At 50.3% G+C, this 14,944-nt stretch overlaps 6 protein-coding genes across 6 annotated transcripts; 2 read left to right on the top strand and 4 right to left on the bottom strand.

Moving 5' to 3' along the window:
• Positions 1-179: 179 nt before the first annotated feature.
• Positions 180-3,282, bottom strand: K441DRAFT_661041 (Rad17-domain-containing protein). Its single transcript, XM_067648815.1, has one exon. It carries the CDS (start codon positions 3,161-3,163, stop codon positions 452-454), a length of 2,712 nt encoding a protein of 903 aa, XP_067503192.1. The 5' UTR covers positions 3,164-3,282; the 3' UTR covers positions 180-451.
• A 2,717-nt stretch (positions 3,283-5,999) lies between these two features.
• Positions 6,000-6,302, top strand: K441DRAFT_564388 (uncharacterized protein; the record flags this gene model as incomplete). Its single annotated transcript, XM_067643648.1, has 1 exon — positions 6,000-6,302. A coding segment is annotated over one exon (303 nt), but the record flags the coding sequence as incomplete, so codon positions are not given.
• A 758-nt stretch (positions 6,303-7,060) lies between these two features.
• Positions 7,061-7,882, top strand: K441DRAFT_413212 (uncharacterized protein; the record flags this gene model as incomplete). Its single annotated transcript, XM_067641520.1, has 1 exon — positions 7,061-7,882. A coding segment is annotated over one exon (822 nt), but the record flags the coding sequence as incomplete, so codon positions are not given.
• Positions 7,883-9,835: 1,953 nt separating this feature from the next.
• On the bottom strand, positions 9,836-11,004 carry K441DRAFT_134021 (uncharacterized protein). Its single transcript, XM_067640088.1, has 3 exons — positions 10,838-11,004; positions 10,742-10,776; positions 9,836-10,684 (listed from the first exon to the last, which is right to left on the bottom strand). Exons 1-3 carry the CDS (start codon positions 10,929-10,931, stop codon positions 9,929-9,931), a joined length of 885 nt encoding a protein of 294 aa, XP_067503189.1. The 5' UTR covers positions 10,932-11,004; the 3' UTR covers positions 9,836-9,928.
• Positions 11,005-11,706: 702 nt separating this feature from the next.
• Positions 11,707-12,731, bottom strand: K441DRAFT_661037 (RNA binding protein-like protein Tma22). Its single transcript, XM_067648814.1, has 4 exons — positions 12,635-12,731; positions 12,565-12,584; positions 12,414-12,501; positions 11,707-12,360 (listed from the first exon to the last, which is right to left on the bottom strand). The coding sequence occupies exons 1-4, from the start codon at positions 12,699-12,701 to the stop codon at positions 11,951-11,953; spliced, it is 585 nt and encodes a 194-aa protein (XP_067503188.1). The 5' UTR covers positions 12,702-12,731; the 3' UTR covers positions 11,707-11,950.
• A 543-nt stretch (positions 12,732-13,274) lies between these two features.
• On the bottom strand, positions 13,275-14,521 carry K441DRAFT_696948 (WD40 repeat-like protein; the record flags this gene model as incomplete). Its single annotated transcript, XM_067652940.1, has 2 exons — positions 13,574-14,521; positions 13,275-13,295 (listed from the first exon to the last, which is right to left on the bottom strand). Exons 1-2 carry the CDS (start codon positions 14,462-14,464, stop codon positions 13,275-13,277), a joined length of 912 nt encoding a protein of 303 aa, XP_067503187.1. The 5' UTR covers positions 14,465-14,521.
• Positions 14,522-14,944: the final 423 nt, after the last annotated feature.

Below are 14,944 nucleotides of genomic sequence, written 5' to 3'. Positions count from 1 at the left end.
GCGCAATACCTTATACGCCGTGCCTACTCTAGGGTCCTGTGAGATCCGTACTTTTGTTAGTTTTCTCAAAATAAACCAAGTTGTGAACAACTCTACAGTGTTCCGAGGCACTACATTCATTTCAAAATGAAGTTATGTCAAGTGGAGGAAGACTTCCATACATATTCTCGACTGCAAAGTTCTGTACGAAAAAAGGTCTTTACATTTGTATTGCAATATTACATTGCCACTACCGCGATGATTGTAATGTCCTAATCTATTAAACAGATCCAGAAGCAGTTATTACCAAGCCTTAATTATTGGCCACCAGTCCAATACTCTTAACCGTAGCTCTTTACAATAATAACAAGTCATACATGGTGGAGAATCAATACCATCTTCGCATGTTTCATGAGGCGTCATTTCCGCTGTCTCAACGCCAGAATGAATGAATTCATGGCAAATATGCCTGCTAATCCTCAATATCGTCATCACTAAGAACGAGTTTGGCTACTTCCTTCTCAACTATTCCAGGCAACCTGGTCGCTTCGTGATCTTGCTTAACGTCTGCAATAAATTTCCCGGTCTTTCGTCGCTCTCCGGGGCTATGCTGGCTTGCTGGACGGTCAGTGCTCCATTGATCGAACTCTGGAGCAGGGTCGTCCTCGTCAGGGAATTCGTCACTCGGCCCTCCAATGCCGGTGAAGGAAACGACTTTCTCGATTTCTCGCAAAGTGGGCATAGCCATTGTAGATAGTCGGTGCCGAAGGATGGAGGCAACGTACGGAAGACGTTCGAGCAACATCTCATAGCGTGCTGAACTGCCACTTCCGAGAACCACTGGAGCAGTGTCCTCACGCGCATTGTCAGTCGACGCAGTCGAAGCAGGTGCTTTCTTAGGAGATTGGGAAAACGGGTTGTTCCTCCTCCACGACTCCACGCTGCCAGGCTTATTTTCCTTCCTTGCAGCTGTTGTAACGGCAGGGGTGAAAAGGTCACCATTTTGTGCCCGTGTAGTCCACAGGCCAAGAATGCCCTCGATCTCCTCTCGCTGTCGCCAAATCCTAAGCGAAGTCGGGTAAAACATCTGGAAGGCACCGCCCTTGCTCCCACCTTTCCTCTTTCCATTCGTCGTGCCTGACGGAGGGGCAATTCTCTTCACCGGAGATGGCAAGCTGAAGAGAAGCCCACGGACGCTGACCTGAAAGCTCATTTCATCTTGGCGCAAGTTGTCGGCGCTGGTGCCCTGAAACATCCGCCTCCCTGTTCCACCCGTATTGAATCGGTCCGGTGAGAGGAGGTCGGAATCCGAAAGGGCATCGATGGAGCCGTTAATAGAGTCCATGGTATCTTCTCCAGTCGGCCCTTCGCAAGACAGGAGATAGTTTTCGTGCAAGGCGGCAATGAACGTCTGGGTATCAGTTCCAAGCTCGTCTATCAATGTATCGACTTGTACTTCAGATACTTTAGGTCGTCGGTGTTCCGGAAAGTAGTTAGGTGGTTGCGGTAGAGATTGATTTGAACCTGAAGCAGGCTCGCGTTTATTGTAGACAACTTTTCCCACGGCGTGGAAAATACCCAATGTGCTCTCACGCTGTGTTACACTTTCAAGAGATTCCTGCTCCATTCTAGTGAGTGGTATTTCACGAACACCCTTTTTGGGTTTTGTAAAAGCAACTTTTGTGCCCCAGCCGTCGTCCTCGTCGCCACGAACACAAAGAAATTCAAGTGAAGAAACAGCACTACGAATATCACCTGTTTCCGAAAGCCTTTTGATGACCTGAGGCCCCGCAGTCCTTCGTCTACCGCTTTTTCGCGCCTCCTTGAGCACAACAAGCTCTAGAGCTTTCGCCATCAGGGTTGGCGCAATTGGGTTGAATTCAATCACAGTAACGCCGGGGTGGCTCAAAATTTCGGCGCCGAGGAGACGATGAGCTGTAAAGCTATCGGCCGCGGCCGTGCTGGTGGAAAGCAGGGTTTCTGAGATAATCATAATGATTGGGGTTATCGGTTCGCTAGATTCCTTCTGAGTGGTGAAAAAAGTTCCCATGGACGGCGTGTTCGCTGCTAGGAATTGCTGGATTGTAGTTCGAAACGTTTGTCCGACCGAAGATGAACGGGCGAACGTGTTCGGGAACTCTTCTACCAAGATGATTTGCTTCTCTCTGTTCTGTGATTTCGGGTCGGTAGCGACTTGCGGGTTTCGCTTCGGCTCCCCGAAATCAAGACTTCCAAATTTACCAGTTCTCCCAATGAAGTCCTCAAATTGGGCAGCTATGGAAACGAATCCTTCAGAAGAGTAGACGGCGGTCGTAGGGTTCTTCCATTCATGAACTTCAAATCCGAGCTCTTTTGAAAGGAGAGACATTGCTGTGGTTTTCCCGCTTCCAGCAGGACCCTTGAGTAAGAGGAGTCTCTTGCGCTCTCTACCAGCAAAAACTTCATCCAACCACCCACGAACGTCAGCAACTTTTTTCTTGTGCACCGCCAATTCATCAAGATTTGTGGGTCCGTATTTCTCCGTCCAAGGCCTCTGATCGGCAAATTCAAAGTTCGTGACCTGGGAACTCGGGGGAGCTCCGCGCGCGCCATTCAAGGTCTTGAGGAACTTCTGGCTTCCACTTGGGGGAGCATCAGCGCCCGCTCCAACCCCATCTCCCAGCGTGCTGCGGCCCCGTTTCCGCAAGGCCAAGGCAGTGGCAGGCTCGGTCTTCGAATCAGGTATCCTAGCTAGCTCTTCGTCGAGAGAAGAGTCCTGGATGAAATCCTCTTCCTCCGCTGGGATACTACTTATCGGCTTTTCGGGGCTAGCAGAAGGCTGGGTTTGCTGACGCTGTGTGGCAGCATTGAAGAAGGAGGATATGGGTTTCCACTTTGGCTTTGGTTTGGAAGGCGAGAGTTTGCTCTGCGAAGGCCTGGCAAGTCTGCCAGGTGACGATGTCTCCTGGATTGTGGCAGGGGTCGGCAGCGAGGAAGATGACTGGGGTTTGGGAGAGCGCGAGCGGTTAGCCTGTAGTCTCAATAGCGGTCCGGCGTCACCGCAGCCACTATTCCGGGGTTTGGACGTGGCTTGAGAGGTCAGGGTGCGTTGCTTTGGGCGTTTGGGAGAGGGCTGGAGAGTGACGTCTTCATCGTCGGAGGACAGAACGATGGGCTGCTTGCGAGCGGCCCGCGGCTTCCCCATGCCGCATCACATTCAAGAAAGAGTCTAGCCAAGGGATCATCATCGAAGCCCCTTCAGCGTAGTGAGGCGCGCGAAGACAAGGGTGGCTTGGGTGAGGCGTGGAGGAACGAGTGGAAGTAGCAAGAAACGGAGGCATGGGAAGCTTTGCACGCTTGGAAGTCGGCAGTCGTGTTCTGGAATGTACGCGGAAGCCGACGGCCCGGGCTAGGCAGGCGGGAGATTCGAAGAGTGGTGGTGGTGAAAGTGGCACGAGTGGGTCGAGTGCCCGTGCTTTGCTCCATTGCTCGCGTGCCCCTCTTCTTTCGGTGGTACTAGGCCCCCCAGACGCGCCCAACGTCCCAACCAGGCCCCCATCCAGCGAGGGCAATCCCGCCGATGAGCCAGCAACTCCCTATGACTGTCTGCGACTTGTGCCTATATGACCAGCAAACACGGTGGCGCGCCATTGCAGCCTCACCATGTGTACGAGGACTGCTGGACCATGAAGCAGTGCGACCAGGAATAGGCACAACGCACGCCGAATGGCTCCCTCTCTCGCGCTCTCGCTCGCACACCAACCCAGCAGTTCCACGCATGCCAGCGTGTGCATGGGTCTGACGTCGAGCCTCACATGGAGCCGCCGACGACTCTGCATTTGGCCAACTGTTTACTTTCCGTTCTCTTGTAAACTCTCCGTCGGGCTTTGATCGCCACTGCATTGCTCTGTCTCCGTCTCTGCCACTCTCTCCTTGCCACTCTCCCTGCCACTCTCTCTGCCACCATCGTCTGATTGTGTCCTTTTGTCTCTCCTTCCGCCCTGCGCCGCGCGTTGCACCGCCTTTGCGAAACAACATGGCAGCAATTACCGGTTTGCCAGTTGGCCGGGGTAACAAATCCCTTAGTCCCATCGCTTTCTATGCATGCGTCCGGGCATGTAAGATTGATCCAGGCTGCTCTAATTGGAACACATGTATCAGCGCACTATTTTAGACTGCCGCCATTGTTTTCTGGCAGCATCCCATTGGAGCTTCCATATCGACTCATCGTGTCTGTTCAGTGCAAGGCTTTGGCCTTCCCCATTCACAGCAAACCGCATATCATGTCCCAGTCGTCCGTCTGTGCCAAAAATTAAAAGGTAATATCCTGTGCTGCCACGCAAGCAAACCCTCCTGCCTTACATTGTAGCATATCACCACTCTCTTTTCTTAACAAACATTACTGATAAGGGGCCCTACGTTCTTCTGTCCTCTATAAACGAACACGGTTGCGAAACGTAGCAGTCATGAATCAAAAGGCCAAAAAGACCAGAAGGGCCGCCGCCAGAAAGCAATCTAAAGATTCAGAACTGCCTTCACCACCCCCCGAGACAGCCAATCCTGAATCCGACTCCGCGCCCGACTCGCATCTCTCCGGTCAAGAAAACGGCCAGCCACCCAGCCCCGCACCCTCCAACGCATCTGTACCTTCACAAGTACATAAAGAAGAAACAGACGACGCCATATCTTCTAATCCGTCCGTAGAAGACGAAAATAACGATTCAGACAAGCCCCCTCCTGAGTCACCAAGTACGCCAAACCCACAGAGCGCCACAGAAGGAGGAGAACCTGCTGCAGAACATAAACAGGAGCCAGAGAAAAAGTCACAAGACGATTCATCAAATACTCCCGAGCAAGACTCAACAGCAGAATCGCAGGACACACTCGAAAAAGAGCCTACGAGAGGGTCATCAAGCACTAGTGATTCAGAAAAGACTACTGAGGAATCAGGCGATCCACCTGCGAAGGGACTATCAATTATTTCTGGTTCGCAGGACGACGTGGAAGAGTCAGACGAACACGACGCCATTCAAGAGCCAATACTTGCGGCTCCAACCCCACCCACAAGTAGTCCGCAGCTTTCGGAGCGCATCCAGCCAGAGCCTATCGGGGCTCTGCTGGATGAGCTACAGTCTGCAAGAGTGAATCCATCGATGGCTACAGCGCAAGTTCAGGGCGTGCCAGGTACGCCGCTTTCGCTGCATTCTCGGTCGCAATCTCCGCATTATCCAGGTGCTCCATCAGAACACTTCGCATCACCGCCCCCTACAGGGTATCACCAAAGACACTATTCTCAGTCTCAGTCAAGCGCTCCCCCTTTCAATTTCTACGGTATGACTCAGCCAAATGGATATCCTAATGGGAACCCATATGCAATGCAACCTCATCACCCTTCGACACCATACCAACATTATGGATCATTTGGTACCTCATTTGGCCCCTTTGGGACCAGCCCATCAACACAGAGACATAATTCCATTACATCGAGAGGCAGTAATCCAAGTGAATTTCCTCCAGTCCCGCCCGGGATGGAAAACGCTCCAGCAATAGATGACGATTCCACAGAACTATTCTCCCAGGTAGCTTCGGCGATACCCCACCTTCACCGCTTGCTGTCTCGGTACAAAGAGACGCACGGTCAGCTAGGCGAGCGTGAGGAGCTCATTCGGAAAGCAGAAGTTGAACAGGCAGACATGATCAAACGCAAAGATAATCATATTGACCAAGTGTCGAAGGAGCTGGAAGAACTCAAGAAGAGCCATTCATCAGAGACTACCAAGCTACGGTTGGAGATAGGCAATCGAGAGGAGCACGAGAAAGAACTCGGAGAACAGGTCGCCAAACTCACTGGGCAGATCGCCAAGCTTGAGGAAGACAAAAAGGCTCTCGAAGCTGCGAATGAGGTACTAGAATCTCAGAAGGCGATTTTAGAGCAGGAAAAGATCGATCTAGACAAGAGCGTCACCGAAGAAAAAGAGCGCTTGACGCAGGAGTTCGAGAATTGGAAAGCGAAAGCACATGAGACATTCGAAACGGACAAAATGGCCCTTGCAGTTGAGTTCGACAAGAAGCTTAAAGAGCAAGAGACCTCTGCCGACACGAAGCTTAAAGAACAGGAAGCCTCTGCCGAAACTCGACTTAGAGAACAAGAAGCTTCTGCTAAGACGAAACTCGAAGAACAAGAAGCTTCTGCCAAAACGAAACTCGAAGAACAAGAAGCTTCTGCCCAGACTCGACTCGAAGAACATGAAGCTTCTGCTAAGACGAAACTCGAAGAACAAGAAGCTTCTGCTAAGACGAAACTCGAAGAACAAGAAGCCTCTGCCGAGAATCGACTGAAAGAACAAGAAATCTCTGCCGAGAAGCAAAGAGCGCAAGCCGCAGAAGAATCCAGTAATGAAAAGGAAGCTCTTCGAGCAGATTTCCAAAGACAGAAACAAGATCTGGAAGACAGCTTTGAGAAAGTCCGGAAGGAGATCGAGACCAAGCTGGCCGGTGTTCAAAATGATCTCGACGAGGCGTTGAAGACCGAGCGCGAAGGCAGAGAAGCGTGGAGAATCGAGCGCGAGAACCTTATAAAAGGTCATGAGGAAGAACGAGACAGCTTGCACAAAGGCTGGGATGATCAGCGTGAACTTATGCTTTCACAGCACAAGAGTGCCACAGATGATCTGCACGGGGACTGGAGCGAGAAGCACGCACAGGCAACCACGCTGGCTGACGAGGAGAGAAAGAGGGCAGATCGGTTTGAGAAAGAGAGGGATGACCTCCAAAGGCTCTGGGAGGAGGAGAAACGGGACCGTGAGAGAGCCTTTAATGAGCTGAAGACTGTTGCTGAGAATCTGGGAACTGAAAAGGGGAAGCTGGAAAAGCTAATGCAGGCATTCGGGGATGTCACAGACATTAAAAGTAAGGGAGACGCATACTAGTAAGTTCGATCATTGGTATGAAGCATTGCATGAGTTGTGGGGTGTGTATGTCAATATGTGATTCAATTTTGTAGCAAAATCAGTTCCTTAGAATGCAATTCAGTCATCCTTTTCTACAATGCTTTTCTTCATTGCTTGAAGATGGTCGTTAGCTAACCAATCTATTCCTGAACAGCCTCGAAGCGTTTTCGCAGCTATTAAAGCAAATCCTGGATCTTTCAAACACGCATTTCACTCATCTTCCGATTACCCCTCCCCCAGACGTACTATCTTTAATTCCTCCCGGGATTCCATCCTTCCTTGGCGACACCACCTCATCTAGGGAACTCCGTGCTGCGTACGTAGCGCATACAATCTCCAAAATCCTTACTTTCCGCGTCTTCACGCCGTTCCTCTTCAGCTTAGGCCGCCGCTTTGATAAGGCCGACGGCCTTTTCACCGCAATGAGCAATCAGCTCCGTGGGAAGAGCACACGGAAAGAGGCTATCTGGCGCCAACATACACTTGTCGCAGCCTTCACTAGCAGTGGTGCCAAACAACGTATTAATTCCGCCGCAGGCTCGGTTGTTGAAGAGATTGTAAATGCTATCAAGTATTTTACCGACCCGAGTGAAGAAGATGCAATTCGAAGTTCTATGCGACGGATCGTCAAGCTCGCCGCTGAGACATGGCGTTTCGCCAGGCTAGAGAGAGAAATTATTGCTGCCAAGATGCCTGCTGTAGACGATAATAGCGAGGAATACAAGGGTGTGGATTTTTGGCCAGCACAGACTTTCGATTCGGCTAGGTATGCTCTATCCGTCAATGCCGCCGTTGAGCAGTTCCAAGAGAAGCCCAAGATTCTTTTGCGATTGTTCCCTGTGATCCATCGCGAGGAAATGCACGAATGTTTTAGAATCACGGAGAAAGAGAAGGAAGACAATGGCTGTGTGTACAGCCATGGCCTTGCACTCTATGACAATGCCACCCCTCTGGTGGCTAGAGAAGAAGAGCTTCGTCAGGCTGGCCTCCCTCGTCACAGCAACCTGTCGTCTTCAGCATCAGATTTCCCACCACCGACAATGCCCCCTCCGAGAAATCCTCTACCAACGGTTCCTGAGCCTGGAGAAGATGAAACGAAAAGATCACCTCCAGAAAATCCCGCCAAGGACACGGAAAGCCAGCGCCACGATTCGGGCTATCCTACACCACCCAAATCCCCCCTCTTCCCCGCCATTGGTGAGATTGATGGTCTAAGACAACCCGGCCACCGTATGCCATCTCTAAATAGACGTTCCACCGGCCAGCCGATGTCACGAAGCGTCAGCGAGGGTGCCCGGCGGCCTGGCGGGTACACCATCAGCAATAGGTCTAGCATGGATGGCCCAGGCAACAGGATGAGTGGCAGACTCAGCCGATTCCGATCGGACAGCCACAGCGCAGCTATCAAAGGGCTCTATGATACATCCATGTCCGGCGGCGTGCCGATGGAGCGGACAGGATCTTCTCTCAGATCATCCTCTATGAGAGGTGAAAGAACAGTAAGCTTCAGTAGGATCGGGGGCTATGAAGAGAACCGTGATGGAGCTTAGTAGGGGGCTTTCTTTTTCTCTTCGTCGACTTTTAATCGAAACGTTCTCCTTGCATTCAGCGCCATGGCCATCGGTGTATACTCTGTATTCTTGGGCGCTTTCCTCTTCCTGCAAACCTGCATGCACTGGTGTCTCTGACCGTGGATGATGTCTTTGCTGTGGCACTCTGTACATTTGGAATTTCTTTTGTTTTTTTGGGTTTTTTCATTTGGAATCTCTATGGTCTTCAGGTCACTCGTACCTCAAACGCATAAACCGGTGTTGCGCGAGTCATTTTCGCGTTCTTTATATTTTCCTATGTTATCCAGCATAAGCTCTACCACAGCAGTCCGCACCAGTGTCGTTTATGTATGGTGGTATCCCTCAAGCTGCTTTTGGGGCGTCCATTCCTTTCGCTAAAATAAGCCATATAGCTTCATTTGGGATTTTTATGCAATTCAGCTCCTTCAGTTACGACGTCTTGGACTACAGCGACAACTAATAGTCCCTACGGTATGGTTCTAGTGAGTTTATTGAACGACTGAACACCAACATGCCAATATGGCTTTATCCAAATTCCGATCTTAGTCCAATAATTGGACTGAGTTTGGCAACTAAAGAAGCCGGGTGAGATAATGATTGCGGTGAATGAACGCTATATGAGCTTAACGTACTGTATAGCTAAGCGTCCAACCTTCAATGAGTAATGTCCGTCCCTGGGTCGCGAGAAACACCCGTGCCAAGACGAATCCACTGTTCAGGCATCTCAAGTTTCTCCCTCGCGAGTCTATGAAGTTATAGTCAATATGTCACTGTTATTCAGCCATTTCTCCCCAGGAAACCTGTCTGCAACGAGATAATTACCGCGGTCTTGGTCATGCTGTTAATCATTTCGTTTACGGTATCAAGAGCCGCTTTAGCTGTTCCCCCCCGCTCTTTTAAGCGGGAAAGGTTCTACATGTTAAGAAATTGCTAGAGAGTAAATTGATTATAGCGACATTAAAAATACAAAACGTGCGTAGGTTCTAACTTGCTCAAAAGTCAAAGTATCTCTAGCTTCTTTCGCAACGCAGGATGTTTCGGTACACAGGGGGGGAGGTTAGCTACCATAAGGGCACCTCTTATTCAGCGATGATTTAGGATGTGTGCTTTGACCACGACGTATTACTCCTGCGGTCACATCAAAAGCCGAAATGTACCAACCTCTACTTACTCCGACCTCGAGAGCTGTGTGAAAGATAATGTGGAAGCAAACGACCATCTCACCTGCGGTGACACAGCCTGCATCACGCCACCCTCCGCGTAAAAACATTGACGACGGTGTCATAGCCATAATCCTGATAATTGTCGGCGGTGGGAAGTGGCGATTCGTATTGAAAGAGGCTCGTCGTTACCAGTCAAGAGACAATAATCAGGAGGACGCGCAAATTTGTTTCGAGGAGGATTGTCGTCACGCTCTAGTGATAGAAGCACTAGGTACATGCGATGAATTCAGTCCCCCGCTCTTCTCCAAAAGTCACTATCATTGTCAATGTCGTAATCATCATAATCATCACCACCATCATCACCATAGCCATAATCATCAGAGTCAAAGCCACTAAAACTGCCCCAGTCCTCCTCTTCCACATTTTCTGTTGTACTGATTGTCCATCCGTGACTCTTCATTCCCCCTCTAATATGATCACTCGGGCCGTCCTCATACACCTCGACAATGATTTCTTGTAGGGACGAAATGGCTCTAAAGCGAGTATCGACCAGCTTTAACGCCTCAGTGACGATCTTGGGGTTGTCTAGGTCGTCGAGCCTAAACTCCATGGCGTTTGTGCTGTGTAGGGACGTCGTAAGCGTGCTCAAGTTGGCGCAGCCGCTCTGAATGTTCGCTAGGATGCCAACGCTATCCTCCTCGAGGGTGACGTCATCAGGGTCTAGATAGAGGAATCTCGGAAAGTCGACACAGATATGTCGGATATAGGCTGCGTTATTGCTGCCGATTTGCTCGAGGAACGAGGCTACATCCTCAAGGGTGCCCTTGGTAAAATCGAAGCGATTCTGGGCGTAGAACAGCGAGCTGGCTTCGCGGTGGACGGCCTTGTTCGCGCGGAGGAGCCCAGGTGTGAGCTCCTGTCGTCGAATGTAATTAACCCAAGGGTCAATAGGTTCTTGGTGCAGTAATATCAGCTCATATATCCCGTTGCGAAGTTCGCTGGGGAGGCTGAGGAAGCTGGCCGGCGTGTCGGTGGTCGTGGGCTGTTGATTCTTCGTTAGCTGTGAGTCAACGCTTCTTGCGAGTTGTACATTGCAGACATTGCATTTAGAGGGTTGGACGATATCAGACATCTCTTTGAATAGCTGTCAGTAGCATTATCTAAGGGTGTCGGCACTGATCGCTCGTTCTCTCACCATCAAGGCCTGAGCGCAGGGTGTCTTGTTCCGGCACGTCTGCGTCCGCCTGGAGAGGAAAGACAACGCGCATATTATGTAAGATACAATACATTGTAATTATTATACGGGACGTACGGGGTTGTTTCGCACTGACCAGGATCGTTAATTTCTTTAATTAGAGGTACCGCGACGTTGCATGAATTCGCGCGCCACGGCAGCCACAAGACTGACGATGACTTCTTAGCATTCCCCCGGGACCCCAAGGCTCGGATAGGGGCGTTTATGATTTTCGACAGTGTACAAGCTTGATGGTGGTGCTGTAGTGGAGGAGTCCTGTTACGCCATAAAAGGAGGCTCTCCGCAAATCAGGCGCGAAGGCGATAATGCGAACGTAATTTTCCAGTTAGCTAGGGTCAGGAGTGTTCAGGAGTGGCCACAGCACACGACTTATACAAAACTATTGGAAATATCGATGTGTCCACAGAGTCTGAGTTGCTTCAAGTCAAAGTACCCGTGGTTTTTCTCGTCACGGGGTGTTTCTCGCGACCCAGGGACGGACATTACCATGTAGTTCCTATTGGCTTCAAGATCTAGATAGTAGTATGACAGTGGGAACTTAGATCTTGGTCTAGAATGTATGTCTGAATTAGTATCATCGTGCTATGTTAAGCGTTCTCAGAACATGGTCTCGAAATGCAGACCCATGAAACTAGCGAGTTAGGGTCTAGGATGTGTGGAAAATGAAAGCAGATAGGACGACGAGGTTAGGAGGTGAGGGATTGCTTTCTCAACATCTCCCTTTTCGCCTATTTAGCCTTGCTGGTTATTTTACATGTCCTGGAAAGTTTTTGGGGCCCTTACCGGACTATTTGTTATAATTTGGACCGTCTCAGAGTTTATAATTTCACATTTCCCGCAGGACCCAAATAATCTGCCCAGTAGTCATCAATGTCCTATGTATTAAACCTCATACGGGTACTAATGTGGAAAGTAGCGCCCTCGGTCTATTGCAACGCCTGTATATGTATGTTTCTAGATCTAGACTGCAGCCTAGCTAGAGGGTGAGGACTAGTATATTGATATTTCTTCAACATTTCACCTTGTACCCAGCCATGTTCTAGAACTTTTCTATTACCCGCCTCCTTTTTTCTTCTTGTCCTCAATACACTCGATATTGTCTTCTGGAATATCCTTATACGTCTCCACCACATAATCGTAGATATCATCGCTCAAATCCCCTTGCACCGTAATTTCCTCTCCACCCCCCGGGAGTTTTGTCACACTCGAGCCCGTCGCAAATTTCTTCCCAAAATCTTTTGCCACCTTTTTTAGCTCCAGACCATGCGCCTCCAGCCCTTGTACTGCCGTGACGTATTTCCGTTTGTTGCGCTCCACACGCTTAATTAGGATCTTGGAGCTCGCTTTAATTTCCTGGGCGCGTGCTTCGGCGGCGGACGCTTTGGCGGCCTTTTTCTGCGCGTCTTTGTCGGCGCGCTTTTGAGCTTCGAGAGTTAGGGTAGACATGTTGGCGTTGATAGTATCTATTGAGCCCAAGATTCAGTCGAGGTATCGGGGCCGTCAAGGTTGGAAGTACCTTGAGAATATAATCGTTCATGCATGTCCGGGTGATGTGATTTCAGCCATTCCTCGCATTTCTTGACCGTGCCTCCGAATTCGCAGTACTATGCGGCCGGGTGATTAGAAGGGCGGATTGGAAAAGAAAGGCGTCTCAAGTTCCCACCTACTTCCGGCGGTAAGCTGCACACTAGAATTGAAATGAATTTAGCACAAATTAGGATGCGGAGTAGTACTTACCGCCACAATACGCCACCTGCTTGGCCTGGAGTTCGGAGGGGCCCGCTGCCGTTGCAATGTCAGCCATAGCTACGTTCGGAGGAGTTGGCAAAGGGGATTTTTGGAGCCGGGAAGCAAAAGAAGTGACGGGAATTCGAGCGAAGGGACCGGGAGGCTCGAAAGTTCGAGGGTTGGTATGCCAAGACCTACCCACTGCCACCTAGTTGCGGGGTGGTGGGGTACACCCCATCCCTGCAACGCGAAATGCCCCACGTGCAGAAACAAAATCGAGGTACTTTGCGCAATCGGCGCTTAGATTCCATGCACACCTTAATATGTCAGTTTTAAACTATGCTGGAATATTTTTTAACCGTTTCTAAACCTATGTCGCTATTGCTGCTGAAAAATTACCTTAAGCTTGGTCATCTCACTACTCGATTCTCTCGCATGCCGCGTCTGGTCTAAAATTCGGCTTCTTCCAAAAATCATGATATAGCTTATATTATCATATTTGACTCGAGAATTTAAGTGATGCACCTTCTGTGATTTGTGTTCACAGCGCTGTCAGCTATTTCCGGCTCTTTGTCTACTGTGCATCGCAATTTCGTGATTGCGAACCCAGCGAGCAGGTACTTCTTGGCGGCGTTTGTAACCCGGTCCGTCACGTGAATGGGTATATCATCTAAGTAACGTATAGTCTATGTTAGGCGCCCAGGTCGGGTTAAGCGTCCGGCTCCTGCCGTCAGGGCTCAATAGCTGCAGGATCTAAGCGCGCGTAAAGCTGCCCTTCCTGAGCCACACATAACCAAGAAGAAGCCAGAATGTGGGTTAGAAATCGAACTCCATAGATAACACCTGCCCAGATGGACAACAGAGCCAAACAATGCTCCCGTAGACAGCAACGGTTCTCGGCCGATGCTCGTAAGGAAGCCAAAGAACATTATCCAGACCGCGACTTACCCATTGCTCCTTAATAAATATAGGAGCAAAATTTGGTCGAGAAACAACTGCAATATCCGGAAGAGATACGGTATGTAACGGTCCCTTGTTAGTCTGGAGTAAGGTACCATCATCTGGGAACGAAAGGCTATTAATAACCGAGTCAACCTCAAGCGTCTGTAGCAGCGTCCCCGAGCCGGCGTCCCACAGCTTAATTGTCTTGTCCCATGATGCCGATGCCAGCGTCTTGCTGTCCGGCGAAAATGCTACGGCATTGACGGAGCTTGAATGGCCCTCAAGTGTCTGCAGTAGTTCGCCCGACCTGGCGTCCCACAGCTTGACCGTCTTGTCGTAAGATGCCGACGCCAGCGTCTTGCCGTCTTGTGAGAAGGCTACGGCGTGAACGGAGAACGAATGGCCCCTGAGCGTCTGTAGCAACCTCCCCGAGCCGGCGTCCCACAGTTTGACCGTGTCGTCCGATGCCGACGCCAGCAGCTTGCCGTCCAGTGACAAGGCCATGGCTCTGACGGGGAGCAAATGGCCCCTGAGCGTCTGTAGCAGCGTCCCGGAGCCGGCGTCCCACAGCTTGACTATGCGATCGTACGATGCCGATGCCAGCGTCTTGCCGTCCGGCGAGAAGGCTATAACGCCGACTCCGTTCTCATGGCCCTCGAGCGTCTGCAGCAGCGCTCCTGAGCCGGCGTCCCACAGCTTGACTGTGCTATCATACGATGCCGATGCCAGTATCTTGCCGTCCGGCGAGAAGGCTACAACGATGACCCCATTCTCATGGCCCTCGAGCGTCTGCAGCAGCGTCCCCGAGCCGGCGTCCCACAACCTGACAGTCCTGTCGTTCGATACCCACGCCAGCATCTTGCTATCCGGCGAGGAAACCACGGCGTACTTTCGCATGCGATTTTGGGCGAAAAGGTATATAATTTATGTTAGATCGGTACTTCTAGACAGTCGCGTAATGTTGCTCTAAATTTACAACACCTAAACGGGCTCTATTCCTATATTAAGGCGTCTTAGTTGCTATAATATAGTTATATATTAAGACATCTTAGTTACTATAGTATAGTCCTACATTAGGGCGTCTTAGTTAATGTAGTGCAGTTATATATTGTCACGGCACTGACCTGACGCATACTGTTTCATACTGTCTCGTACTATTCCCTACTGTTAGCTGGCCCACCACTAGCGACTTGGCGGCCGGCCCTACTATTTATATACAATACCCCCTTTCCACCTTCTTCCCCTCTTCATACCACAACGTAGTTATTTAGTCTACTTTATTGCAGCACTATGACAGTTTATAGTATCTTTAATTTGCGCCCCATCGCGATCACTAATTCCCTATACCCTAGCTAATTAACCTCCGCCCCAGAGTAA

The sequence above is a fragment of the Cenococcum geophilum genome, assembly GCF_001692895.1.
Source record: "Cenococcum geophilum 1.58 unplaced genomic scaffold K441scaffold_25, whole genome shotgun sequence".
In the NCBI taxonomy this organism is placed as follows: Eukaryota; Fungi; Ascomycota; class Dothideomycetes; order Gloniales; family Gloniaceae; genus Cenococcum; species Cenococcum geophilum.
This window is presented reverse-complemented; position numbering and strand designations above follow the sequence as displayed.